Source organism: Amblyomma mixtum, chromosome 6 (assembly GCF_055824585.1).
Source record: "Amblyomma mixtum isolate Tamu chromosome 6, ASM5582458v1, whole genome shotgun sequence".
NCBI lineage: Eukaryota > Metazoa > Arthropoda > Arachnida > Ixodida > Ixodidae > Amblyomma > Amblyomma mixtum.
The window spans coordinates 141,204,696-141,231,987 of NC_143017.1; the positions used below are offsets into that span (position 1 = coordinate 141,204,696).

Sequence of the window (27,292 nt, forward strand, 5' to 3'; positions counted from 1 at the left end):
GGTTTTACGTGAACAATGTTTGCGTCGCTACGACACTTAAAATTTTGTACAGGAGCTTGTTGATGCCGATGTCCCTAGATAAACACCAAAGAAGAAATAAAATTAGCAGGTATCGTGTGACATTAGTTTCTCCTCTTCCAAGCTGCAGCCTCGCGACAGAAACAAAAAAAGGGGGGGGGGGGGGGGGGTCATGGTGAGAGTAAACTTGGTATAGGTGTTTTTTTTTCTTTCTTTTCGAAGGTAAAACATTCAAAAGCAAGCGTTTCTTTTCCATATCTGCACTTACAGACCTTGTCCGCAGAGCAAAACTCTCTCTCGTCCCAAGCTGTTGGCCGTCTCCTTGTCTCCTTTAGAGACTGAAAGAGATGCCGGCCGGAAAACGGCAGGGCGGGCGAATTTCGAGGGTGTATATAAAAAGACGCGAGCAGTTTGGAGCTGGCGCCGCGCGCAATCGCTGCAGATTGCACGCGCCCGAGCGCGTCTGACGCCCCCGTCTCCATTTGCCGCCCTGGCTGCTCCGGATCTGTTTCCCTCTCCGAGTGAGGCTCGGGCTGTCTCGGCGTCGCGTCCGCGGCGTCGGGAGCTCGCACGCTGTCCGTCATCATTCGGGAGACGCGACGGGCGCTATTTTGAGCGCCTGCTCGCGACGCGCCTGTCAGAGAACGCCGCGCCGGCGCGGCGTCTTCTTACGGCTAAAGCCGTAGACTTAAGAGAAAAAGATTCGACGCATAGCTTAACTACTACTAACCCGGAAGTGTACGCATTACCTTCGCGCGTCAACACAAAACCGGGATAGGAGGTGGTGCTGGGACCGACCTCTTGCGAAATGGTGGGGTATATCGTGCGTGATAGAGCTGGTAATCAGGTTCTGTGTTCTGTTCGCGAAGATGTTTTTTTTTTTTTTTAATATCCGAAAGGTTATATTGCTCTGTCCCGTCAGTAAAGTGTGTCCGCAAATATGTCCGCATGATTACGTCGTTCTGTGGAGATAAATGTGTGAAAGTGCGATTGCGCCATATAGTGTGCGATAAAGTGTTGCCGTGGGAAAAGTTTGATTCACGAGGTGTAATTAGTTAATTAATTAAAAGCGAAAAAATACACTTAAACGTCAAAATAGCCATGGGCGATCGATATAGTACACGGACGTCAGAACAGCCCCTGACGTCGATATAGTATGTGGAGGTTTTGCTTTCGCATTGCTTTTTGTGTTCCACCGGCGCAATTTCAGGGAAATGAAAGGCGCTTGCTATCTGCCGAAGGCAGAAGTATACCGCCGTTCTAGACCTGCTGCGCTGACTGCTGAAGTGCTGCGCGGCCGCATTTCGACGTCTTGCGCGATGCCATTTTATGTTAATGGAAGCCTGTGTGGTCGGTATTAATCCGGAAACCTCCCCTCAAGAAAGAAGTAAATAATAACACAGGACATAACCTCCTTGATTTCTACTCGCTGTAACTCAACTCGTACCGAAACATAGCGTATTCGAGTTTTTTACTTGTTTTCTTCAAAATATGTACCATCTCATCTGGCCAAAATTTCGACTCTTATGAATTGATTGATTAATTGAAGGAACTGCGGTCCCATTCTCACGGTTGTCTATATATGTCTTGCACATAGCAAGTGCATGAAGAGTGTGTAAATATCGGACAAGTGTTCTTTCAGTTAGGACGGTACTAAAATGAGGAGAAAGCTATTTTTTTTCTGACTTTATTTCGCTCTCTTTCGGTATCTTTGGTTCTATAAAGTGAGCTTCGTACCCAGATCGAGGAAGCTGCAGGGGTTCTTTCTTCGTTTCTGTGATTGAAATATTACCACGCGGAAATTGCGTTCTTTCGTTTTAATATCTGCCAGGGCTTCTATACGTCTCTCACCATCAGGACGAGGGAACAGCTAACCTATAAACGGGATCAGCCGTTTTGACCTTAAGACGGCGCTAGCAGAAACAAAAAAAAAAGAAAGGTAAGGAAAGCCTGGTTCACAGCTTCGCGTTGAGTGGTTTTTAATCTCGTAAAGAATGAATGGATGATGGCGCGACTGCGCATGTTTTATATCTCGACGCCGCGGCGCCACGGTCTTAACCCGCGCTTTCTCGCTCTGTCTCGAATGGAACGCGAGTTTTTACGTCTGGGCGCGCTCTCTCTCTCTTTCTTCCTTCTCGCCCGACTTTTTACCTTCCTTCGTTTTCGTCTTGGGAAATTTCTCTTCCTCAAGGTCTCCCCCTTTCCTTTCTCTTCCGAACCCACTTTTCCCAAAAGCGCCGCTCGAGTTTTATACCGCGAGGCCATCGAGACGAGTGGCGCCACCCGTGACATGGCGAGCGCTTCGCCCGAAAATAAATGAGCGCGCCGCATTGCCTCGCTGTGTGTGCTCTCTTTTCCTCGTCCACTTTTTTTTTTTTTTTGTTCTACGGCGCGCTGCTTATAATCGCACGCAGCAGGTCGCCAGCTGCGCCCGCCGTACCGATCCCGTCGGCGAAACAGAAACGCTAGGAACATCTTAAACTTGCTGAACTCACTGAGGGCGCTTTTGTGTTCGCAGCCCGCAACTGCGGCGCAGGGCCTGTGCATGTGTCGTGTAATGGAGGAACCGTGTACAAAAAGCAAGCGCACGCGTACTGAGATTTTGTTTCACGTTGAAGAAACCCGGGTGGTCGAAATTAATCAGGAAGACTCCATTACGGCGTCTCTCACGAAGAAGAGAGGGGACAGGTGATGGGGAGCCACGGAGGTTAACCGCACTCGGATTCTTCTTCTTCTTCTCCACACTCGGATTCAGCTTGAAACCCCTCTTTCTTCATTAGTCTTCGTCTTCATCCTCATTACCGCGTACGGCATCACTTTGCGAACTGAACTGTTTCCCTGGAAGAAAGTGCTCGAAATCTGCGAAAAACATCCATTTTTCCAAATGTAACCCAAATGTAAAAAAGACCGTTATTATGGTGCGTGCTTCGCAGCTTTGTCTTGAGTTCGGATGTTTTGCTTGGAGCTGTTTCTGTATAAAGATGTTGCATCGAGTTGGCCTTCGCGTTTCTGGCGAGTATTCTACTAGTCCTGTAAATGCATTCTTAACGAAACACTGCTGGCAAAGGTACCAAATCTTGTGAATGACCTGGCTCGAATTGCTAGCGTAGCTTTTATGGTTTCGGTCGGCTGGTCTAACTGTGGAAGTACACTATGTTTGCACTTAATTTTGATTTTCCAGATTACACACGGATGGAATGATTAGTAAAGGAATAGTTATAACCTTACCTGTTTATGTTATCGCGTAATGACATTATATACGCGCCCTGTTTCAACGACACCGTGGAAGAAAGGATGCAACCGAGCCAGATAGACCGCATATTGCAGGAATCACTCACAAAGCAGGCGAGCTTCTTTCATTTCTGAGCCTAACTTCCGTGCAGCGCGTTCAGTGATGCTTGGGTGATAGAAAGTGGGTTGTCCGGTGCTTTTTCGCCTGCGCTCCGGTTTTCAGCATTGCTGCACAGAACTCGCAGCTCAGACCGATTTATTTTTAATGCTATAGCATCAGAAGCCCCGTGGGCCAAAATGCGTCGATCGTCGGTCATAGAATTGCCCCTTTGGGTGGTGGGAAATGACGTCATCATACCGGAGCATTCCCATTGGCTGCAGAGAAGTGACGTCACTTCCTATAAATACATCAACAGCTGCTAATGTGCCAATGCATAATAGATGTGCCTGCGAATTTTTTTATTTCCTCCTATGGTGTGAGCTTTTCCTTGTTACCTACCGCTTAGTGTTGCCTGCAGAGGCATGCACCAGTATTTAGGCCCGGCGAGAAACATGACCACGAGTTGCACACATCTAGTGGAATGCCTTAACCGACATGCACTCGTTCCTGCCGAAGATGTGAAACTTTCACTTTCTTGTAGATTTAGTTTAGCGTAGTTTATTTCGTTTTCGGAAACTTTCGCGCGCCCCTGACGGCGTTATGAATGTAGGGCTGGTCCCCATAGTGTTGAAGGCTCCTGCTTCTGAGCAGGCTATGGGTCTCTCGACTAGTGGCGGACCTTTCTTTTATCGGCACTTGCTCGTTAATGATAATTGCGCACCGTCATTTAAAACCTCGAGTGGCGCCTTTTTTTCTCCGCTTCTTTCGTTTTTGAGTAGCACGGTCCGATTAGGGACGCCAGGGGCCTTTAATGCGGCTCGTCGTGGGCCGCGAGTTAGTCGCTGCTGCTTTCGGACGGCGCGGGTAACGCTTTGGTGAGCGCCAAAGACTAGCTAGATAAGCCGGGCTATGCATAAAGCTACAACTTGCTTCCGTTATTCCGTTCAGTGGGCTCAAAGAGAGGGAAGAGAGTGAAAAAAAAAAATGAACGCGGGAAAACGAATGCTCATGGTAATTACGAGCGATTACGCGCTGAAGGGACTTCTGCGTAATAAAAGTAAGGCGCCGTACATTTCCGCCGTTTTTTTCTTCTCTGGTCGGGCTTATGGGCTTATGGGGTGTCCTTACGCAGGAAGAGATGGAATGAGTGAAAGAAAGAAAGAACGGAAGAAAGAAGGAAAGAGAGAACGTCAGAAAGAACAGCTCGGAAACAGCCTCATGGGAAAGCGCATATCTAGTGATCCCACGCAGGGTATTATTTTCTTTCCCTTTCTTACTGCGGACGTCTTTCCGTCTGCTTTGTTTACGGACGTCACCTGCGCACAGTAGCGTGCATTTGCGAGGTGAGCTGAGATCATAGGCGTAATCCCCGTGACGTATTTGCGGTCGGCCTTTCTATTTTATTTTTCTTCTCTTTCTCTCTTTCTCTGTGTATTTTTTTTTTGCCTCTTCTTTTAAAGCGAAGGTTCTTACGCTCCGATTCACCCGCAAGTACTGTGCAGTACTTTCCAAGCTACAGCACGAGACGCGGCGTGGCGAAATGCTGGACAAAATCTCATTCGATTTCCGCTGCGCTTTCATTGCTTGGTGCACTCAAGCTGATTTGATGCGTTTCGATAGCTTCCGTCCGTCCGCGATGGCTGCTTGTTATTTGGTCAACAAGCAGCGTATATCAACATACGTATGCCGGTAGCTGCCGTATATTAATGGCGCACGTACGGGACCTTTCCTGATGTCTTGTGGAACCCTCAGAGAGGTATCTTGAATATGTTGCTCTATGTATATGATTTTGTTTTTTGTTTTTTTATTACATGTACCCAACTTCTGGCAATTTGTATCAGTGTTCAGTACATCGCCTAGCTCTTGATCAGTGTGACAACGGGTCCTAGACGACCGTGTGCATTGCGGAAATGCGTTCACCTGTATTATGGAAATTCGCAACATGCTTTTGGAATTGAGTGCACTCGTGGAGGTCATGAAAAATGCTGTATGCATAATCGATAGCTCCAGCATACGTTAACACGAATGACAGGTTCCGTTTCGTGTTTCGGTAATGCGTTTGTTGAAAGAACTCACTGCATGTTTGTTGGCCGTGGCATTTTGATGTTCTCCTCGAACTTAACCAGAAACGTAATGGTTCTAGCGTTCAGGCTATATAGTTTCTCCCGTACTGAACCGCTGCGCGAACGGATTATGCGTCCCGTGAAAGGAGGAAACCGCTACCTGAGTTCCGTTGAAGTGTCTGAATCTGTTTCCAAGAGCGCGCTGTTTGTCATTCTCTTATAGTCGGCGTTGTTTGTAGTTTACTGCCTAAATATAGCAGCCTCCGTAAATAATACTGTGACGCGAGCTAGTCTTGTTTTCCTTTAGTTTCTTTTTTTGTCGTCGGACGTTTCCTGAACGCCGCAGCTCATATAGCCGTGAGCCTGAAACGTGATGGCTCGAGTGGCACGTGCGCGTATGGCGTTTGCTGTCAGATTTATTTTTGCTTTATTTCTTCTGTTATTTACCTGTTTTCTTTGCTTCATTCTTCGTTTTTCGCTTTGATTCTTTCTTTACTTCATTCCTTTTCCTTCTTTAATCACTTATTTGTCCTTTCTTTTTTCTTTCTTTCAGTTCAGCTTTCTCTCTTTCTTTTTAGACTTAACCGCACCTTATGTGAGCTAAAAAGAAGGATGCAGTTTGAGAGGAGCTGCGTGCTGTGGTAGCTGCTTCGTGCGCTTTGCCGCGAACACGGTGAGTATAGTTCTTAAAGTCTAGACGCTGTTCGATGATCAGAAAACGTCTTTTTCTTTCTTTACTATTGGGTGTCCTTACCCTGCACTCTTCGCGCATGGTACACGGTGTAATGTTGACCTCTCAGCGAAACATCATCTGTAGCCCGAGTTTAGTCCTTAGTGCGTATAAGTGGGCGACGCTCTATGTCGTCCCTTTCTGCTGGTTACGGCGTAGCCAAAAGTTTGGTTTGGTTTATGGGGTTTAATGTCCCAAAGCGACTCAGGCTATGAGAGACGCCGTAGTGAAGGGCTCCGGAAATTTCTGCCACCTGGCGTTCTTTAACGTGCTCTGACATCGCACAGTACACGGGCCTCTAGAATTTCTCCTCCAGTGAAATTCAACTGCCGCGGCCGGGATCGAACCCGAGCCAAAAGTTTTCCTTAAAGTTGTGCATTAACTTTGCTCTAACGTGTTCGGCTCAGTAATCCTCGCTGCTGCATTCTCCCTGAGCACATGCATGCATGCATGCATGGATGGATGGTAGTCTAAGTGGCGTATAGCTAACATGTTCGCCTCGAATCGGCCGCAGCCGAAACGCCGATATCTCCGAATGCGGTCTGGCTGGCCGTCAGAACCGAACCAGCGGCCCTTCACTTTCACTCCGTCTTTGGTTGGTTTTCGGCGCTTCCCAATGGCTCTAGCGGAGGAATGGCCGAGCTGGCTGCCAGCCGGGCTTGCGCACAGTGCTTTGGCAGCGACCATCTGATGCAACGTAGGTCTTGGGTGCAACAGCAATGGAATGACTTCTTGCAGCTCGCGGCCAATATTTACGATGTCGTTGGCGTCCGCACCGCAAGCTCTGACAACCCGGCACGCTGACTGGTCAGCGTACTGTGACGTCATGTATGACGTCACTACAACTGCGCCGCTGCAGCACAAAGAATGAGAGGAACAACTCCCACTCTCGCTGCCTCCCTCAGATTAAACCCCATTTGTCTAAAATTCCTTCATTCCCCCGACACTGTATACCTAACGCTGAACGTTCGCATTACCGATTCGTAACCTTCCTGTGAATTTTTCATGATTTCCGCGTTAAAAAAAAACGCATATGGGCACCTGTTGTCGGCAGAATAGAACTAATAACGTCCTTCTCGCTCTAGCAGTCATCTGGATGGAGAGAGGAAACGCCGAGGTAGAGTGGCGTTTGTTTTTGACCTCGCAAAATAAGTCCCCTTTGAGATGTACTGAAACGGCCGATTCAGCTCGCTTGACGATAAACTTACGCCTCCTCTCGTCAAGCTCTTGCACCGACAAGTTTACAAGGACCGGAGCAGCTGACGCGCAGAGAGCATGCTTTTGCAGAGAGCACACTTGCTAGGGGCACCTCTTTCTCGCAAAAGGTTCGCCACTCTTGACAACGTTCAATAGGTTTTTTCACGAGTAGATTTATTCCAGTTTATGCGCGCGCGCACGCACGCACGCACGCACAGTACTAGGTGGAGTCCCTAGTCCGGGACCCCATTGGTAGAAGCCGCCGTCCAGGCCCTGTGGCCATGGTTGAGGAAAATGATCCTTTTGGCGCTCTTTGTCCTTCGTCGCCAATGCACGAATAAATCCTGAACTGACCGCCTAACTCTCAAGTCTCGCGGCCTTTTGGCTATGGCCACCCTGTGCGGGAGTACGGTGCCTCAACTCCATCCAGTTCTACAATTACGTGCCTTCCACGGGTTAACACTACGTCGGCTGTCAAGCTCTTCTTGAAAACATGTTGGATGAATTTTTTTGCCGACTCACCAATTCATTCGAAGCTGCGGGCCCGAGGCGACGGCTCTTTGCCAGTGCACTGTTGTTACGTCACTCGCTTGCGAACCAATCTCGCTGGTTTGGAAGCCTTCGCCTCGCGATCGCATAGCTTCTTCCGCGAAGCTTATGATAGTTGTCCACCTCATTGCACGCCCTTCGGGGTGTGCCGCGCACGTATCACGCGCCGCCACTCCCGTCGCTTTCGCTGACCGCGTGCGCTCGTGTTGCGCTCGGTTCACTAGCGCTGGCAGTTTCGTTCTTCGAGGGCTGGAGGGAGGCGCGTTTCCCTCTTCGTGCTGCGGACGCCGTGCCTTGGAATTGCGAGATCGGTAGCGGCCATCGCGGGTCTGTGACGGGGAAGTGCGATGCCGTTCAAACGTAGTACTCTCCGAAGACGACGCCTTGCCATGCGGCGCTTTCGAAGAGTAGGTTCCTGCGTTGTTCCTTCCGCTAGGTTGCGTGTTCTTGCGTATTCTTGCGAATCTTTGTTTTATTCCAACACTTCGGTCCGGCGACGGCAATGTGTAAAAAGTTTCCGATAGTGTGTACAGCTGCTCGTTTGGCTGATTTGGTCGTAAACATCACGCTGTACACCCCCTCCCCCCCCCTCCTTTCCTTCATACAAACTGCCAACGCAGCGGCAGTGACTGGCACCGAAGTGAACATCCATAATTGCTTGGAGTAGGAAAAGTTTTTGTCCTGTTACTTTTGTGCTGCTTCGTTCTTATTTGAAAACGTTGGGAAGCATTTGTGCTTCATGGCCTGCGCTGGAGAACACGTTCGCGCATGATATTCACATGATCTACAAACATTGCGCGACATTACATAGGGACAGCTGTATTCTCCCGTTTGTCGCGCTTTCGGTTTTCCGTAGCATACCCATTGCATAATCAATGCCATATGATAGAGATCGCTGTCGGCGGCTGGCGGAGCGTTCTTTCTCATACATATATCGATTGTCTCTGGCGTCGTACAGGCGCACTGCCCAGTGTCCGTTCCCCCCTGAAACAGTTATGTGCTTTTCACCCCTGTTTCGCAGGACGACATGGCTTCTCTGGCGGTGCGCCTTCTCCCGCGGCTGGCCGCCGTGGCCGTCTGCCTGCTGTTCTGCTACGGCATCCTCTACCGGAACATGAATAGCGGCCGCCACAGGCCGGACATGTCCTGGTTGCTGGCGCAGCAGAACCTGCGGCTCCTCGTGCCCAACGACTCGACGCTGCTGGCCAACCCGCGGCACCCGTGCCCTCGCTTCCTGCTCGTCGTCATCTGCTCCTCGGTGCCCAACGGGGCCGCGCGCCGCGCCCTGCGCGAGACGTGGCTCCGGGACGCCTCTTCGGCGGCCGTGCGTGCCTTCTTCCTCCTGGGGCGCACGTACAACGCGTCGCTCCAGGAAGAGGTGCGCGCCGAGAGCGATCTGTTCGGCGACATCATCCAGGCCGACTTCCTGGACACGTACAACAACCTGACGGTCAAGTCCGTGGTGCTGCTCAAGTGGGTGGACCGCCACTGCCCGCTCTCCCGGTACGTCCTCAAGACGGACGACGACATGTACGTGAACGTGCCGAACCTCGTGAACCAGCTGCGCACCAAGGGCGGGCGACGACTCCTGCTCGGCTGCCTGATCCGCGGCGCCACGCCCGTCCGCGACTGGACCTCCAAGTGGTACGTGCCGCCCTTCGTGTACACGCACCACACGTACCCGGACTACCTGTCCGGCACGGGCTATGTCATGTCGAGCGACGTCGTCGGCCCGCTGTTCCGCGCGGCGTTGGACACGCCTTTCTTCTTCATGGAGGACATCTTTGTCACCGGCATGGTTGCGCAGAAGCTCGCCCTCAAGCCGGTCAACTCGAACGGCTTCAAGTTCTACAAGCGCAAAAACGAACCGTGCCAGTTCCGTCGGCTCGTGACGGCGCACTCGATGACGCCGGACGAGCTGCGTGCCATGTGGACCAAGGTGCACGACGGGGCCATCAAATGCTCCTGATGGTGACCTCAGGGCGCCCCAGGGGCGCCCTCGGTGAGGTCTCGATTGTCGTTGCCGCCTAGGAGGCTGCCGCGCTAATTAGTCGGCTCTCGCAGCCGCCCGGTTGTGAGGTCGAGGTGCTGGTGGTGCCATCTCTACCGCTTAGCCGCCGCGCACTGTTTCTCGCAGTTGCCTGGAAAGAAGGCGCCTCGGTGTGGTTGGGCGAAGTGCTTTTCGCGAATCAGGTGTTAGTATTCCCAAGCCAACAAGGCCAAGAACGGGTATATTTCTAAAGAGTAAGCTGCAGCGCGGTTTGTAGGAATCCTGATTCAACTGCTTCACCTGTCGTATTCACACAGCATTTCTTAGACGACGTTCTTCCTGCCATGCCGATTTCGCCATAACAAAAAAAATGTATGGCAGCAAGCTAACATGACTTGAAACGCATGCACTTGACGCCGAGTAGAACAAACCAAAAAGGGCGTTCTTTCCCATCGCACTTGGGCTCTGTAAACCGAGCTTGAGCAGGCCACTAGTGCTGCTCATCTGACCAGGTAATTGTGGAAAACCTGAATGGTCGCGAACGTCTGGCCCTTCAGTCTTGGTGATGCACGCTTTGTGAGAAACCTGCTCGCCCGTGAGGCTTCCACGCGATGCCCGGTGACGAAACATCGCCGATGCGAAGCTAGTGCTGCACTTATGCGCAAGCGGTAGCCTGTGGTGCTTGGCCAGTGCTTTCTCCGCCAACGTGGACGCTTTCCGCGCGGGCGTCTTGCAACACAGGAGAGTCACCGGTGCTTTTGACCGCGCCACGCTGAAGGCTCGCCTCACGGAGCACCCTCAAGCCCACTAATTCACCGCGTGTATGTACGTACTACTTGGGGAGCTGCTGCTTCCAGTTATTGCAAGTGCCATGACGTGGAAACACCCCGTTGTGATCGAATAATCGAAGTCATGGGGCGAGGGGAATAGTGTACAGAAGCCATATTGTTGCACTGTGATTTTTTTTTGTCTGTTTTGTTTTCGAAGATGTCGCTCGGGAGCTTCTGATGACGACGGCATAGCCTGTGACACTCGTGAGAGGAGTGAAGAAGGGAGAGGGGAAGATAACGCTGCTTAGAAAATGCAATAGCCTTCCTATTGTTGTTAATTTGTTAAGCTGCGTTTTTTTTTATACCGTTTGTCAGGAAAAGTGTTTACTGGCTCCTTGTTGACCTATGTTGTTTTAGCGTCGTCCAGACGAAACAATGGCGGTGCGTATACTCATCGTATGCATTTCAGTGTGTCACACATGTACTAGTAGAAATGTTGTAAATGTCACACACAGTGCACCACGGCACGTTTGTACGTTGTTATTACAAAGAAACTAGAAGATTTTATATATAATGAAGATCGATGTTGGGTATGTCTCTTTCTTTCGTTGACGCTATATCGCCACTGCGTCAGTGGATCACACTGGTGGTAACAGGAACTCGCATTCTTAACATGTGGCTTTTATCGCACACCATGCTGTGCATGTGTCTGCGATATGGACTGCATCTAATTTTGCTGTCATCGAAGCTCTCCTGTTGACGGTACACACTTTAGCTGCTGAGCTATACTTGGCTTAGCTACCTTGGTGGTCAGCTGCACCAAAGCATGTCCCTTGCAATCAGGTTTGAAAACTGGTGTCACTTAATTGCCTGTGGCAGTACTTGCTGCAAGGCAACTGTGCGGGATTTCAGGGCGTGGTCTCTGGACGAATACATGTAATGCACAGGCACCTGTTCTCGGAGCCACCGCTACGGTGCTGCGGTTGACAGTGGCCATGAAGTTCAAAACATGACAGGCGTGGCGTCTTCCTGTAGTTCGTAATTTTTCTGTGTGTAAACTTGTTTTCCACAGTTCTCCATAAAGTCAGCAATAAAATTCTAATAAGGAAAGGTGTCAGGCAGGGAGACACGATCTCGCCAATGCTCTTCACTGCCTGCTTACAGGAGGTATTCCGGGGACTGGAATGGGAACATATTGGGGATAAGAGTTAATGGAGAATACCTGAGTAATTTGCGATTCGCTGATGACATAGCCTTGCTAAGCCACTCAGGACAAGAACTGCAAAGCATGATCAATCAGTTAGACAGGCAGAGCAGAACGGTGGGGCTAAGAATAAACTTGCAGAAAACCAAAGTAATGTTCAACAGCCTAGCAAGGGAACAGCAGTTCGCAATTGGTAGCGAGGTGCTGGAAGTAGTAAGAGAATATGTCTACTTAGGGCAGGTAGTGACCGCAGATCCGGATCATGAGAGGGAAATAACTAGAAGAATAAGAATGGGGTGGAGCGCATATGGCAGGTTCTCTCAGATCATGAATGGTAGCTTACCAATATCCCTGAAGAGAAAAGTATACAACAGCTGTATCCTACCGGTACTCACCTATGGGGCAGAAATGTGGAGGCTAACAAAGAGGGTTCAGCTTAAGTTAAGAACAACGCAGCGAGCTATGGAAAGGAAAATGATAGGTGTAACGTTAAGAGATCGGAAGAGGGCGGAGTTGGTGAGGGAACAAACGCGGGTTAATGACATCCTAGTTGAAATCAAGAGGAAGAAGTGGGCTTGGGCAGGGCATGTAATGCGAAGGCAAGATAACCGCTGGTCCTTAAGGGTAACGGAGTGGATTCCAAGAGAAAGCAAACGTAGCAGGGGACGGCAGAAAGTTAGGTGGGCGGATGAGATTAAGAAGTTTGCGGGGATACAGTGGCGGCAACTAGCAAAGGACAGGGTTAATTGGAGAGACATGGGAGAGGCCTTTGCCCTGCAGTGGGTGTAGTCAGGCTGGTGATGATGATGATGAAACTTGTTTTCAGCTAATGATCGCATTGCTGCGATGTGCTCAAACACAAATTGTTGTTGGATACTACTTGGCTCGATCTGCAAGGTTTCGGTAGCTTGAAGACATATAAATATCGTTCTTGGCAGTACCGGTCACATCTTAAGGATATGGATCATCCTCGGATATTGACTGTTGGGAACGACTGGAATATGGCTCCTACGAAACATTGGGACTCTTTTCCACTATGCTTTAAACGTTGCCAGGGTTGTTGACATTGTCTTGGACTGAGATCTGAGACCATGGAGATCTTGGTAGGGCGGAAGCGTCGACCGAACATTGCCACAAGGTTCCGTGGATCACCAAAAGGTGGGTGTATAGACGGCATTAGCGGTCCTTGGCCACAAATTTTCTAGAGTGCATGCGACTCTGTAATGATTCTTGGCTGTAAAGGCATTGCAGTTTGCAGGCGAGGCCATGTACTCTGTCAGAAATATCTTGCACATCACTAGACGAACGCATTCCAGAGCGAACGCTCATTTCTGGTGAATGAAGACTCGTGTATGAGCGATTCTTCGCATGGTGCGTCGCTTATATTACCGCAGAAGTACATGCCCGCTGCAGCAGCAAGATTCGAAGAATGTGGGTGCTCGTGACTGGCTGGTCACATCCATATACCTTCACTGCATAAACACCTTCCTTGCACATCAAAGCTTACCATGACAGCGAGTTTCTTTGCGCAGAGCTATGCATCTGGGGTGCTAACACTGCGGTATAGAGTGTGCAAGTACCGATATCTACGACAGACTTTTCAAAACTCCACACATTCACTCAAACTATCTTTTTCTCTACCATATTACACAGCCCAGCACGCTATAGATACGATCGGTGAATACTGGGCCGCATTCTTGATGTAACGAGCGCAAAAACATCAGATTTGTACGCGCGCCGTTCTTCCCTGAGTGTGCACCGTCCTTGCGTGCTCTGAAGGCCAGGCCCTCTTTAACGATAGCAAAAAATCATGGCTTGGAAGTGTATGAAAACAGGAGAGCAGCACGTGGTATACTAACGCTTGGTGCCTTTGGAACGTGAGTTCTCCGATGTTGATCTGACCTGCGTTGATTGATGAGTGAAACGCGGCAATAAAATTTTCGCACGTACGATACTCGTTGCTTTCAGCGCTTCCACGACTTTCGCAGGATCTCGCAAGAAGTCTCCGGTCCCGGCCGCGGCGGTCGAATTTCGATGGAGGTGAAATTCTAGAGGCCCGTGTACTGTGCGGTGTCAGTGCACGTTAAAGGACCCCAGGTGGTCGAAATTTCCGGAGCCCTTCACTACGGCGTCCCTCATAGACTGAGTCGCTTTGGGACATTAAACCCCAATAAATCAAATAAATCAGAAGTCTCCGACGTCGCTCTCCCGATGACTCAGCAAAACAGTTGCAGCAAACATTGCGCTACATGCGGTCAATTCCATGGTTTTAAGACGATAAGGAGAAAGCTTGCGCGTGTAAGAACTCGCAGGGGGCGCCAACCTCTCAGCATGAGATTCGAGCACCATGGCTCGCCAAGCAAGATCACATGTTGCTCGAAAGGCGCTGTTTGCATCAATGTGGCTGATCGCTTTCACCCTTTTCAGCCCTGGATTTTTTCGTACAGTCTTGGAGTGTTTTTATTGGTTTCTTTAGCTTCTCTACCAACCACAAAAAGCATAAAGATAAACGTGCGCATGCACGGATGCTGAATACTGGAAATGTGACCTCGTGTGAGGACGCCTAGGCCCAGTGGTTGCAGTAGGCGTGAACTCTGCTTACGATATTTTGCCCATGCCCCTCGGTGCAAATATTTTCATGCGATAAAAAAGGACGTCATGATTACTGTGAGTATAAATGAAGCTTATGGCAGTAGTTGATGGGACGCCTTGGAAGGATCCTGACTGTCCCGGTGCACCGTTCCTGCTTTTCAGCCGCAAATGGCCAGTGACCGATTAGGTTCTATTAAACACACTCAACCGTTCAACCTAGCAAAGCAAAAGAAAACCACAGAATAGAGAGAAACTATCTTCCATGGGGGGAGCAGTGGGGAACATTACAAAGTTGTAGTATAGCGCCATCCGCTTCCGCGCGCCGCCGGTGCTCAGGCGCTGGTTGGTCCCGCCGCGGCAGGCGTGCGTTCAGCTTGCTATTACTTCGTCTGGCAAAAAAAGAAAAGATGTCTTCCTCTCCATTCGCGAAAGTCTCTTTTTTGGTAGTCTTATGATTCTTTTGCTGGTTTTCTTGCGGCCTTGCTTCGGGTTGTACTCATGGATGTTGTTTTTACTCTGGGTCTGTGATCTTGCTCTAGTCTTGGGTGACGATTTTGACGTCTCTCTCGCTGCTTGCGTATTTTGAAGTTAGTTTCTTCGGCTTGTGCGCGCTTGGTGTACTGCCGTCGAGTATACGTTATTCTCACACTCGTTCGTTGAGTTTTCTGGGGCTTCGGTCCGCTTCTGTTTCCCAAACTTGAGGGCCGATGTTCTATAGATATGGCTCTGCAGTCCTTGGGGTAGGTGGGGAGATCCTTGACCTGCCGCATACCCCGCACTACAGTTCAGTTTCTTCTGGGTCTATCCTACTGCATAGTTCGCTCTTGCTTTCTGCTGGTCGGCGGCACACGTTCGATGTGTGGTCTTCTTTTCGGTACAGTGCGCAGAAAGTTCTGGTTTCCTTTTATACATAGCATTTCCGCTCTATCCGTCCGCAGGTGACAAAAATATGGTACCTTGTTGCCGCTGAATAGGATGATTGCCGTGTAGGGTTTGCCGATTCGTCAGACACCCAGAATTTGTTAACTCTCGGCGCAAAACCGTTTCTAGTTCGCAAACTGTTGCTCTGGGGTCAATTACGCGCACTTGCCTATTTGCAGGACTCACTGGGAATGGTCAGGTATGAGGTATGGTTGCATCTTTTTTGTGTTGCATATTTTTTGTATCATGGCGCTTTTTGGCTGCAGAGGCCATTGCGCCATAAAAAATCGTCATCATCATCAAGGTTACATCTTCTGCCCTCTAGTATAATGCGATTTAGTCTTGCCAGTGCCATCGAGCCTTCTACATTGGACGTCCCTGCAATGATGATGTTTTGCTCTTCTACTACCTGGCATCTTTTGGTGCGGAAGCGCTCTTCCTGACGTACCAATCCCGAGCAAGAATCTTTTGTGCACTACCCCGTGCACTTTCTTGTCCAATCCCGGGCAAGAATCTTATCTTGTGCTCCGAACCAACCCGAACCCGAGCTTACCCGAGTTACTCAGGTAAGCTCGGGTTCGGAGGAGCGTCGCGCAAGCTGCAGCCAATGGGAGGAAATTCGGGCAAGTTGGGAGGAGCTTCGCGCCAGCTGTAGCCAATGGGAGGAGGGTGGCGCGCCACATAGGTCATGTAATCTTGTGGCGTCATCACGCCTGCCCACTGGATTGTGAGCAAACTGAACACCGTGGCGTGCCAGGTGGCAGTTAATGAATGGTCGCGAGGGGAAGTTCGGGAAGAGCAACATGGGTTGCACAGTCCCTGCCGGTGGCTGTGACAGAAAAAAAAACCCAGCACTGCGCTATTAGTGGAACGAGGGCTCGCTGCGATTTATGAATCTATGAATTATCCACATATAGGCATTAACCCACTAAAGCCGTCATGTCGGCGCGTAAGCGCCCCCTGCTTCCGCACGTGTACTCGACAGAGCCTTCCCCACCTCCGCATCAGCGAGACCAATCAATACCAGGCTGAAGTCCTAATCAGCACACTTTTCAAAGCCTCTCTCGTTCTCCCCTTGTGCACGTCAGCATCTCGACTGGTGACTCTGGGCATCCACAACGCCTTCGATGAAATCCCAGATGCGGTCTTTAACTACCAACGTATATGCGCTTACTCAACCTGCGCGGGACGGGCCATCCTCCAAAACATCAGGGATCCCCAAACAACCCAAACACTCGCTCTCACAGAAATACTGCCCCCCCCCCCCCCCCCCCACTTACACACCAACCGTGCCTAGCTTTACCCAAGCCCTCTTCCTAGACCCGTGCACCATGAACTCCAAAAGGCTAGGAGATAGGCCTAACTCCGGCGTCTGCGAAGAGAGTAGGAGCACAATTCCACTGCTTTTTACGTTGACATCGCCTCCTATGCGCACCCACACACATATTCGCCTGTGTTGCCGTAGACAGCACCAACATTCAACTTCTGGTAGCCTCTGCCCGAACCCCAGACCCAACCGCCGCTGAAGCGATCGCACTCGCCATAAAAATGAGGGACACCCACTCCAACAGTGCTCACACAATCTCAAGCCGCGTGTCGAGCGTATACAAGCGGCCGTGTGCCACGACAGGCGCTACGCATCGTGGGGCACACTATCCATCGAAACCACGTCATCACCTGGGTCCCCGGCCACGAGGGCTTTGATGGCAGTGTCAGGGCGAACACCTTAACTGGAGAATATACTCACCGAGCGGGGCCATCCTGTCCTGCCCTATACCTCCTATCCTCTCACTTCGCCATCCATCTCGAAACCCAACGCCTTAATAGACGCATCTACCCTCTCCCTCGTCCCTCCCTCTCCTCTGAAGACTCCGGCCTCCTACGGCGTCTTCAAACACCTATTCCAGCATACGCCACTTACATCGCCTACTCCCAACACTTTACGAAGACGGACGTCCATGATGTGGTGGTGGTGGTGGTGAAAACTTTTAATTACTGAAATAGAGTTTGGGAGCCACAGAGTGGCCCCGCTACATGGTCGGCGTCCCTAGTCCGGGACACCGCATGACAATGCCCCGTCTCTAGCCCGTTTCACCAGAGCCCTTTGTGACTCAAGCGAGGAGCAGTTGAGAAGGGCAGTCTCCCATGCCTCTCTGGAAGGGGTAGGGGAAGGGGGGAGGTGGGGATTTTGAGTACATGCCCACACCATGTGGAAGATATCACAGGTCTCACCACAGTGTGGGCATCGCCCATCCGTGTTAGGATCATAATGCTTTAAGATTGCAGGACAGAGTAGAGTACCTGTCTGCAGGCGCCTTAAAGTTCGCTCCTCCGTCTTACTCAGCCCCTTTGCAGGGGCCGGGAAAAGGCGGTGGATGTCGCTATAATGCGTTATAATTTCCTTGAGTCGCAGCAGCGGCTGGTTAGTCTCCGAATCCATGATGGGGTGACACCCTAACTCTAACACATATCACTTGGACATGTCCCTAAAAACCTACAATCTGAAGCCGCGTAATGCGGCCCTGCAGCTGTGGGTGGTGAAGGTGACCAGCGCACGCCTCGACGACCAGGCAGCGCTCCTTATCATCGCCAGAAGGTCTTCAATACACGTTTACTCATTCACTCACTCCGTTTAACTACGTTAAACACCTAACAATTTCTTCTCGCATTGCCTTTGCGATCGCTAGGTTGAGGGAGCGAGTCTTTTCAGGCGGGGAGATGTGTTTCTTAAGACTTGAGGGCCACTTTGAATTCCTACTTAGGGAGCTTCGATCGTCTTTTGTGGATTCTTGGCTCTCGGATTCGGGTTGTGCTTTTGCGAGTCTTTCCGTACTGAGGTATATCGTTCTTTATCAGGTCATGGTCTCCTGGTCCTCAATGCTTCCCGTGATCTGTTCTCTCATGCTTCTTTTCTTGTTGCTGCCGAAGGTCCTTGTCGCCGGGTCGTACCCTTCAGTCAGGTCGACTTCCGTAATTCGGTTGCGGTGAGTCTGTTGTCCAGTCTTCCTTACTTTGGAAACATCGTTCAGGTACACTGTAAAAAAAAAGAAGTAAAAAGGCAGTAAACTGTCCTCTTGCGCACTCCCTAATGGGGCAGGTACGCTGGCCGAGCCTTGGCCGAGCCGAGCCGAGATTTCCATCACTAAAGATACGAAACACACACGGTTGTTAGCAAAAACAGGCCCCCTCTCCAAAAGCTGCGAAGTTCTGGCAGTTACAAAGGTTTTTACCGAGGTTTCAATCTATTTTAATGCCTAACCGATGTGGCGATTGATCCAGGAACTCATGCGGCGCCCGTCTACACAGCTCATCCTCCTAGCGGCCATATTTTTATTTGCGAACGATCTGCATGTTCAACTTTCGCAAACCCACACCGGGGCGCTTTCGTTTGCAAACAAAAGACATGAAGCGCAGTTTCACTGTTTTAAATAGAACTAAAGCAATTTTACGAACAGCACTTTCCTAGCTACACTTGCGCGACACGCTAGACACAGATTCCTGACGTCTTCTTAAGAGAACATGCAAATAATAGTCTACTTCATTTATTACAATGCAAAATGACTTTAGTTCAGTTTTTGTCACCACTAAAGTTGAAATAATTTACAAAATTAGCGCACACAAGTCAGCAGTGAAAGAATAATGCACGTCACAACATGCAAATCTGATGGCGTCTTTGATTTTTTTCCTGGGCCACGTCCAGCGTCGTTCTCAGCCGCCACGAAAATCACGAAATTGTCAGGAGTGGAGCCCACACCAAAGGGACCCTTTTTGTGCCAATTTTAGTTTTGACTTCTGCCACTTCCTTGAATATATTCCCTTCAAGAATATATTGTTTGTCCTCATATGATGACACACGGGCCGAAACGGTTATCTGTCGATAGGATCTTCAAGTTTCGATGGTGCTCAGGTGAGAATAAACAACCATAGAACATGACTAGAACAGATGGCTTCGCCAGGTAATACAATCATCCATATCGTCATTCGTAAGGATGGGCAACAGAAGTAAACAAGAACAGTGCTGCCCTGCCCGCACCGAATTCATGCCGTCAATGCGAGATACACATACAGAGAAACCGACGACCATTTCAGCGGCCTGCCACAAAATCCTCTATTGCTTTGTTGCAGCGTTCACCGCGCCGTAGCATTAATCTCCCCGTAACTGTCACAAGAATCACTCTTCAGCCTCGACGATCCGCGAACCCGCGCCGAACATCTCTTCGATCTCTTCCAGAGTCTTTCCTTTAGTTTCTGGCAGGAACGCGGCCACCACCAGAAATCCCACGACCATGAAGCTCGCAAAAAACCAGTAGACGCCGTCCTCGCCGAACGCTGTGAGCATGTCGTTGTACTCCTTGGCGATGACCGTGCCGCAGGTGAAGTAGAAGCAGATGAGCAAGCTGGTAGCGAGACCCTTCACGCGCAGCGGCAGCATCTCTCCCATGAGGATCGACGGCAGCGGGCTGAGGCCCACTGAGAAGCCCAGGAAGTAGAGGCACAGGGAGAACAGCGGCAGCCAGCCGTAGGAGTGTACGAAGCTGGGGCCCAGCGTGCGCTTGAAGTGGTAGAAGCAGCCGAGGATTACCAGGCTGACGCTGGACACTGCCAGCGAGAACAGGAGGAGAGGTCGCCGACCAAGGCGGTCCGTGAGCCGCGTGGCGAGGCCTACGCACAGCACCTGCGACCAAAGCAAACGTTTTTTTTCTTTCCCACGAGATGAACATCCTCAATCAACCCATTTACTCTATGTTTTGCAGAGGAGGGAAGAGGGGCAAGGAGAGAGTGGCAGTGCACAAGCTTTGTCAAACGTTCAGAGCCCAAGGGCTTCTGGGCTGTGCTATGCAGCTGGTTATGCATCGATATCGTCTCAGATTTGAAGGTGAGAAAAATGTTGATACCCACGGCTACGAAAGTTTGAACTTGCGCCGATGTTACAAGCGCCCCATTACATGACTGTAGTCAACCCCTTGAGCTCTTGTGACAAATGCTTCAAAGTCACAGGAGAAGTTGAAAGGCTGGCTTGGTCAGTGCAGAACTGACTTGAGGTGACACGTTGTTGGAAGGATCGGAGGGATGGCAGGGGGGTGGCGATGGAGGATGAACAAACGCAGTAATTTCTGAAGTGATGTAGTCAAGAACTGCGTTGTATTTTTCTAAGCTTTTTATATTGTAGATATTGAGTAAGGTATATGCGCCTATAGGTGGTAAATGGAGACTAATTTTTCATTGCCGTAACGCGGGTTTATTGCCACGACCAGGTCACCCCACGGACATATAGTATTCGTGCAAGAAATCGGCGGCTTACTATGCTGCGTCACATTCCGTGACGGGCACTTAACGAGCTCACCTGTGCGGCCCCTACAATGATGGCACTGTCCGCTGCTGACAGGCTCGTTCCGGCGGCGGCGAATATGTCGTGCGTGTAAAACAGCATGACCACGATGCCGGAGAACTGCTGCAGGAACAGTGCGCCCAGCGTGCACAAGAACGGCTTGTAGACCCACGGCCGCATCAGCTCGGCCACGGTCAACGAAGATTCATTGGCGGCCATGGTCACGGCTTGGTGCATGGCCTCGAATTCTTGGGCCACGTCCGGTCCACGGTAAAACTGCAGAGCCCTGCGGATGTGCGCGGCGACAATCAATTGAGTACAAGACGCAATACTCCTTGCGGCTGAATTCAGATAGTTGATGCATCGATGCATTATATGTTTGAGCATTCCATTGCCACCGTAAAGCGCATCGGCTGATATTTGGCATTCCGCATCTGGCGTGGCTCAGGGTTGTTCATGCAGATATGCCGTTATTGAGCCCAATATAGGTCAGGGAGCCGTCCATAGATTTGCCATAGACCTTCATATCCTAAGGACCCGTAGTATTAGTTGAAAATGGAAGTACTAGCCTACTCGTGTTAGGAAACCGACATTCATGCGCGCACAGTTAAGCGCCCGAAACATACTCATACATTTAGCGAAGCTTGCACTTCACAATGAACAAAGCAGCCGGAAGAAGGCAGGGAGAAACGCTTCTGCGGCATGTACATTTTCCTGGGCACTGCAAGCACTACATTTGCTTCATCTATCAGGTAGGCAATGTGTCTTGTGTTTTGTTAGGGACCTCCACATTCTGCGCTTTCTCGGCCGGTGCGGCCATGGCTCACCTTAGCGCGGACCCGTGGCGGCCCACTTGTAAGAGCCAGCGCGGCGAACTGGCGAGCAAGGGCAGAATGATGGCCATGGCGACAGCAGGGACAATGCTGGCTGCGGCCAAGAGTTCGTACGGCAGCCACTTTCCCATAACGTAGGCCATCAGGATGCCGAACGTGATGGCCATAGTGCAGATGGTGTCCAGAAGTCCTCGTATCTCCTTGGGACTGACCTGTGGTTCAGAGGTAACGCGTTGGAGAGAGCGGTGCCTAAAGTCGGATGCATCCCGTACAGCAAATAAGCAAAACTGCACAGTGTGACAAACATGCCGCCAGAAGCTCATGCAGGTGTAGATGCTTTCGGGGCAAATAGTATCAACCTACTCGCTACCGTCCGGGGGCTATGTTCCGCCACGTTTTTTTTTTTTTTCTCTGCATCCTCACTTATAGAGTGCAATTCAGGGTTGACCTGACATGCTGGCACGGCTAAACGACTGCACCTAAACCAAAGTGGGGAATGGCTCATATGTATAAATTAAAAAAAAAACGCATATAATGTTTTGCCATGCATGGAATCGCTCGTGCAAGCACAACCAGGACCGTAATTGGAGATAGTGGTGTAAGAAGTGAAGAAATATATAGCGTCAATGTCAGTGCGAATTCTGTCCTACAGTTCATGCGGTCACCATAGCATGAACGCTTGCCATAGAGCGCGCTGTGCTTAAGCCTGGAACCTGCGTTCCGCGTTTCCGTAATGCGCTGGTTCTTCGCCAGCGCCATGGTAAGGCTGTGCGGTTGTATCCCTGAATACTAACGACGTGGGAGTGCTCCGAACATTGCACAGTAAAATTAAGACACTCCGCACAGTGCGCGAAACGAAAGTTCCCTTTGCAACGCCGAAACGGTGGATTCGAATCGGTTATTGGGTCGAGGCCATAAAAGGTAACCACTGCTTGCAGCAGTGGCGGTACAATCGATTCCAGACAATATGAACAGAAAAGGGGGCAGAACTAGTTTTTGTTTGTTTGTTTGTTTGTTTGTTTGTTTGTTTGTTTGTTTGTTTGTTTGTTTGTTGAGGGGGCAGTGCGTCAGTTAGAATTAAGTGATTTTATTTTTTCTTTGTTTTTTTGCTTGTTTGATTTAAAATTCACAACATTGAACTGAGTTGTGAAGAGTGTAGTTACCTCAGACACAAAAACGGGCACCGTGAGGGCGACAGCACCCGTCGCGAGCCCAGTCAGCACCCGGCCCAGCAGGAGCATCCAGGGGGCGAAGCCTGTCGCGATCAGCACCCAGCCCGTGATGTGGATGGCGGCGCTGGCCACGAGGGTGTACCTCCTACCCAGGTACCGGATGGACTGCCCTGCAGAAAGGAAAAAACCCTGCTTATTTCCTGCTTCTTTAGCTCCGGAAAACTGAGCATGGGAGGAAGTAGTACGTTATAGATCCGAGTTTCGCAGATGGTCTAATCAAAAATGACTAATAAAGAAATAATCAAGGTTTCTTCCTTTTTAACAGCATGTGCCAGATGTGTTACCTGTTGCCGGACACTACCACTACAAGAAATAATACATTTGCACTATTATTACTACGGTCACAACCAGTAGGCGTGTAAAGATATGGGCCGAGTGGAGCACTGTGTGTCAGCGCAAAATGTCAGCACTGCTCGATCTTGTTAATTGTTTGGTTTATTGGTTTATTGGAGTTTAACGTCCCAAAGCAACTCAGGCTATGAGGAACGCCGTAGTGAAGAGCTCCGGAAATTTCGACCACCTGGGGTTCTTTAACGTGCGCTGACATCGCACAGTACGCGATCCATTAGAATTTCGCCTCCATCGAAATTCGACCATCGCGGCCGGGTTCGAACCCGCGTCTTTCGTGTCAGCAGCCGAGCGCCGTAACCACTGAGCCACCGCGGCAGGGCCTTATTAATTGTGAAGGCAGAGCGTTATCATCGCTGGAGGCCGCGAGGAAGAAAGGTGCAGCAAGGCGAATTGAAGTACTACCAGTGCTGCCAACCTCCAGAGCCGATTCTCTCCCAATTGGCAACCAAAAATTCCCTAGATTTCCCTAGATACGATAAATAGTGTTCAGTTGTGAAAAAATGTATACTTATGCGTAGTTCAGTAGCAAGTTTTATCATGCAGCTACCCTATTACCAGACGTTTGTAACCAAATTAGCTGTAAATTTAAAATGAAGGATCTAAAATGAACTTCTAAATGAAGCTACAAGTTAAACCAGCGCTCTTTGGAAATTACAAATGAAAGGCTCTATATCGTGTCTGTGTTTTTTTTTCTTCACTGTACGCGAGATACGCAGGGTGTACTGTGAGCTGTACTGTGTATAGCATATTTTTTTTTTTTGGCATATAAGCATTGACACTGTACTGCTGCCAAGTGCATGGGGGCCTGCGGCTCTGTCAAGCTGTCGTTTGTGACAGCTTTTACTGCCGGCCTCCAGTGTCGACCGTGTACCCTACGACACAAATAAAGAGATTATTATTATTATTATTATTATTATTATTATTATTATTATTATTATTATTATTATTATATTAGTAAACATGCATCGGCATATGGAATTAACTCAATTTTTTTCCCTCATGTTGTACCTGTTTAGACTTCAACCATACAAAATGCCTGAAGGTCGCTTGAGGAGCGTACGGAAACTACACTTAGCGTTGCGTGGCTACACTTAGCGTTGCGTGAGCGTTGCGAAGTGTAGCCCGTTATGCACACATGTGGTCCTTAGTCAGTGGTGTCTGTAGTACCGTCTCTTGAAATGCGGTCATAGTTTGCTACCTCTATAGAATTGCAGAGGTAGACACATCATCGCGTGCGAATACTGAATGCTGATTTTGCAGTCAAACCACCTATTGTAAGCACAGCGCTTCACGGGTTCATGTACTGATGAAGGCAGTTACAATTTACCGCGCTAACATATTGTCGATATGTACAGCAGCGGTGTCCTAGTGGCTCAAGAATCCGCCCCGCATGCGGGAGGTGATAGGTTCGGTACCTAGTGTCACCGGGCACCCACTAAGGATACAATAAGTACAAGCTTTCCCTTAGCCTAGTGCTGGGCTTTTTTTTTACGTGGAAGTCTTAGGAAATGGGTGTTGACCCCACCTTGAGTCGGTGAAAGCACCTTGTGCCATGGCGCTCTTTGTTCACAGAATGTCCTTGCGCCATAAAAATACATAATCTTCATATTGTCGGTACACACTGAACTCACTGAAACCCCTATTAGTGTCTATGTAAACAGTCTTCTAAATGTGGAATTCTGTTTTCATTTCACATACTGTAAGGCACCTCACAGGAATTAGAGCGGGTATACGAAAAGAAAGGAAGGCTGTAGCTGCAGATCAGTGATCGATGGCAGCGCCTCTCCTGTACAGTTGTGTTCTCTCCTCCATCTCTTATTAAAGGCCCCACTCTGCGCATGCGCTCTGAATAAAACTACGCGCATTGACCTCACGTTCAGGCTTTGTGAAGAGGTATCCCCATCTATTCATTCTGAACTTCCACCCTTGTGCAAAATTGAACTGCACGCACTTTGCTTGCGCTCTGTGAAGGAACCGCGGAAAACAGTTGATGGCCATACGTGCCTCCTATGAGGCCGCCTACGAGGGCTCCGATGTTCAGGAGCGATCCGAACCAGCTACTCTCGTCGTCAGTGAAGTGCATCCGCTTGCGCATGTCCGGCAGAGCAGGCGCCGAGTACCCGACAGACAGGCCGTACGACATGGCGCCCAGTGCAGCTGCCACTTCGGCGACGATCAAGTGCCGTCGGCCCTGCGATTCCTCGTTGACCGATCCGCTGGTCCACCGCCACCTTCTCCGCCACTGCCCCTGACGGCCGGACATCGTGCCTTCCGGCCCCGGAGGACCGCCACAGGCGGCCACCGGAACCTCCGCTCGGTTCCCTGGCCGCTGGCCGCACTGGAATGGGACAGTGATGAAGCGCAATGTAAGCGATGTGGCAGAGCTCGCTGGGCTTTGATCCGAGGACTGGTAGTCAACATGATGTAGGCACGCTCACCACTTACATCTGAGAGTTACATGGGGGCAGGCAATGGTTCTCAAAATAAATGCGTACATTCCTTTCACTACGTGATAAAAGAATAAAGCGCACAAAAAAATTCACTCCCTAAGCATGTGAGGCTGATGAAATGAACGGCGGCGCAACAAGAAGAACACAACAAGAGAGGGGACACCACATGCGCTTGCATCAGGCGACCTTGAACCTTCATGCGCATGCATGAATTTTTTCCCGCCTGCCGATAGCGTCAGTCGCTGGGAAGCAGCGTTTGAGTGAGGCAGTGTGCAGTGCTCTCGTCGGTTTTTTATTGCAAGGAAAATGGCGGAGTGAAAGGAGCAGCGCTACTGCAACAAATTTTGCCATAAACTTCGCGACAGCCGAGTGGAAACCATTCGAAATATTCAGACGGCTTTCGGTGAAGATGCTATGAGCAGCACACAGTTTAAGCAGTGTTACAATTGTTTTAAAGATGGCCGCACATCGGTGGAGAACGAGCCACGCTCCAATCGGCCATCAACATGCCAAAATGACCAGGTCATTGCCGAACTGAACGCTATGGTGATGCGGGACTGTCGCGTGACTATCCGAGAAATTGAGGAAGAGGTGGACATGAGCAATTTCTCCGCATATTCCATTATCACCGAAGATTTGGCCATGGAGAGAGTTGCGGCGAAATTCGTGCCGAAGCTGCTCACGGTGGAGCAAACGCAGCTTCGTGTTGAAGTCTCACAGGACATGCTGGATTCTGCAAACAGTGACCCCGACTTCATCAACATCATAATCACTAGTGACGAGTCTTGGGTGTACAGGTACGACCCGGAAACCAGATCCCAGTCGTCAGAGTGGAAGCATTCCACGTCACCAAGACTTAAGAAGGCCCGCCAATTGCGCAGCAATGTGAAAGTGATGCTGACTGCTTTCTTTGACACCATCTGTGTGGCAGACCATGAGTACGCACTCTACACGGTCAAACAATGACCAAAGAGTACTACAGGGATGTCCTCCGTTGCCTACGTGCTGTGCGGCGCAAGAACCCGGAGCTGAGGTCAACAGGAAATTGGCGCACCCATCGCGCCAATGCTCCTGCACATTCCTCGCACTCGAATCAGATTTTTTGGTGAAAAACCAGACTCCTGTAGTTCAACAGACTCCTTACTGTCCTGATATGGCCCCTGCGATTTCTGGCAGGTTCCCAAAATCAAAAGGTCATTGAAAGGAGCGCGATTTCAGACAAGGAAGAACATTATGGCTGCAACGACAGCTGAGCTAAACTCCATTCCGAAAAGGGCCTTTTCGGAATACTTCCCACAATGGCAGTACCGCTGGGAGAAGTGTGTGAAGTCCCAAGTAGACTACTTTAAAGATGACTAGGTTTGCAACGCTCCAGTTATGCAAGTTTTTTTTCAACGGCCAAAGGTCGGATACTTTTCTAACAGACCTCGTACATGCCGGCGTCGGGATCGCTACCAGTACATTTCGAAGGTGACGCAAATGAGTAAGCTGGTGACGATCCCGACGTCACGAAAGCAGTGTTTTTGCACTCGTCAGGCGAACACCGTTTCAGGACGCCTTTGTGCGCGAAGTTTCGGAATCGAATGGGAGAAAGGCAGAAATCAGCATCAAATATCTCAAGAATGGTTGTCGGAATCGCAACAGCCTTTTACAAGGTCTTTCTTCAAAACTGTCACGGTAATACTGGCCTTAAAAGAACACTAAAGTGAAATAACAAACTAAGAAAGACGGA

The 27,292-nt window shown here is 49.9% G+C and overlaps 2 protein-coding genes across 9 annotated transcripts in view; one reads left to right on the forward strand and one right to left on the reverse strand.

The window, feature by feature from the left end:
- The window catches only part of LOC149340619 (beta-1,3-galactosyltransferase 1-like), a 98,411-nt gene extending 87,170 nt beyond the window's left edge, over positions 1-11,241 (forward strand). For 3 of the 5 annotated variants that reach the window (XM_089549450.1, XM_089549453.1, XM_089549449.1), the window contains exon 2: positions 8,910-11,241. In XM_089549450.1, the coding sequence (XP_089405576.1) occupies positions 8,910-9,857 (948 nt within the window). In that variant the 3' untranslated portion in view covers positions 9,858-11,241. Of the gene's footprint in view, positions 1-5,965; positions 6,086-8,909 lie in introns of all 5 variants that reach the window. The other 2 variants (XM_089549451.1, XM_089549452.1) reach the window with 1 other exon arrangement.
- Positions 11,242-17,623: 6,382 nt separating this feature from the next.
- Positions 17,624-27,292, reverse strand: part of LOC149340621 (facilitated trehalose transporter Tret1-like) — a 40,982-nt gene continuing 31,313 nt past the window's right edge. For 3 of the 4 annotated variants that reach the window (XM_089549455.1, XM_089549456.1, XM_089549457.1), the window contains 5 exons: positions 25,115-25,448; positions 22,691-22,869; positions 21,522-21,739; positions 20,710-20,980; positions 17,625-20,040 (listed from right to left, as the gene is read on the reverse strand). In XM_089549455.1, the coding sequence (XP_089405581.1) occupies positions 19,537-20,040; positions 20,710-20,980; positions 21,522-21,739; positions 22,691-22,869; positions 25,115-25,373 (1,431 nt within the window). In that variant the 5' untranslated portion in view covers positions 25,374-25,448 and the 3' untranslated portion in view covers positions 17,625-19,536. Of the gene's footprint in view, positions 20,041-20,709; positions 20,981-21,521; positions 21,740-22,690; positions 22,870-25,114; positions 25,449-27,292 lie in introns of all 4 variants that reach the window. The other variant, XM_089549458.1, reaches the window with a different exon arrangement.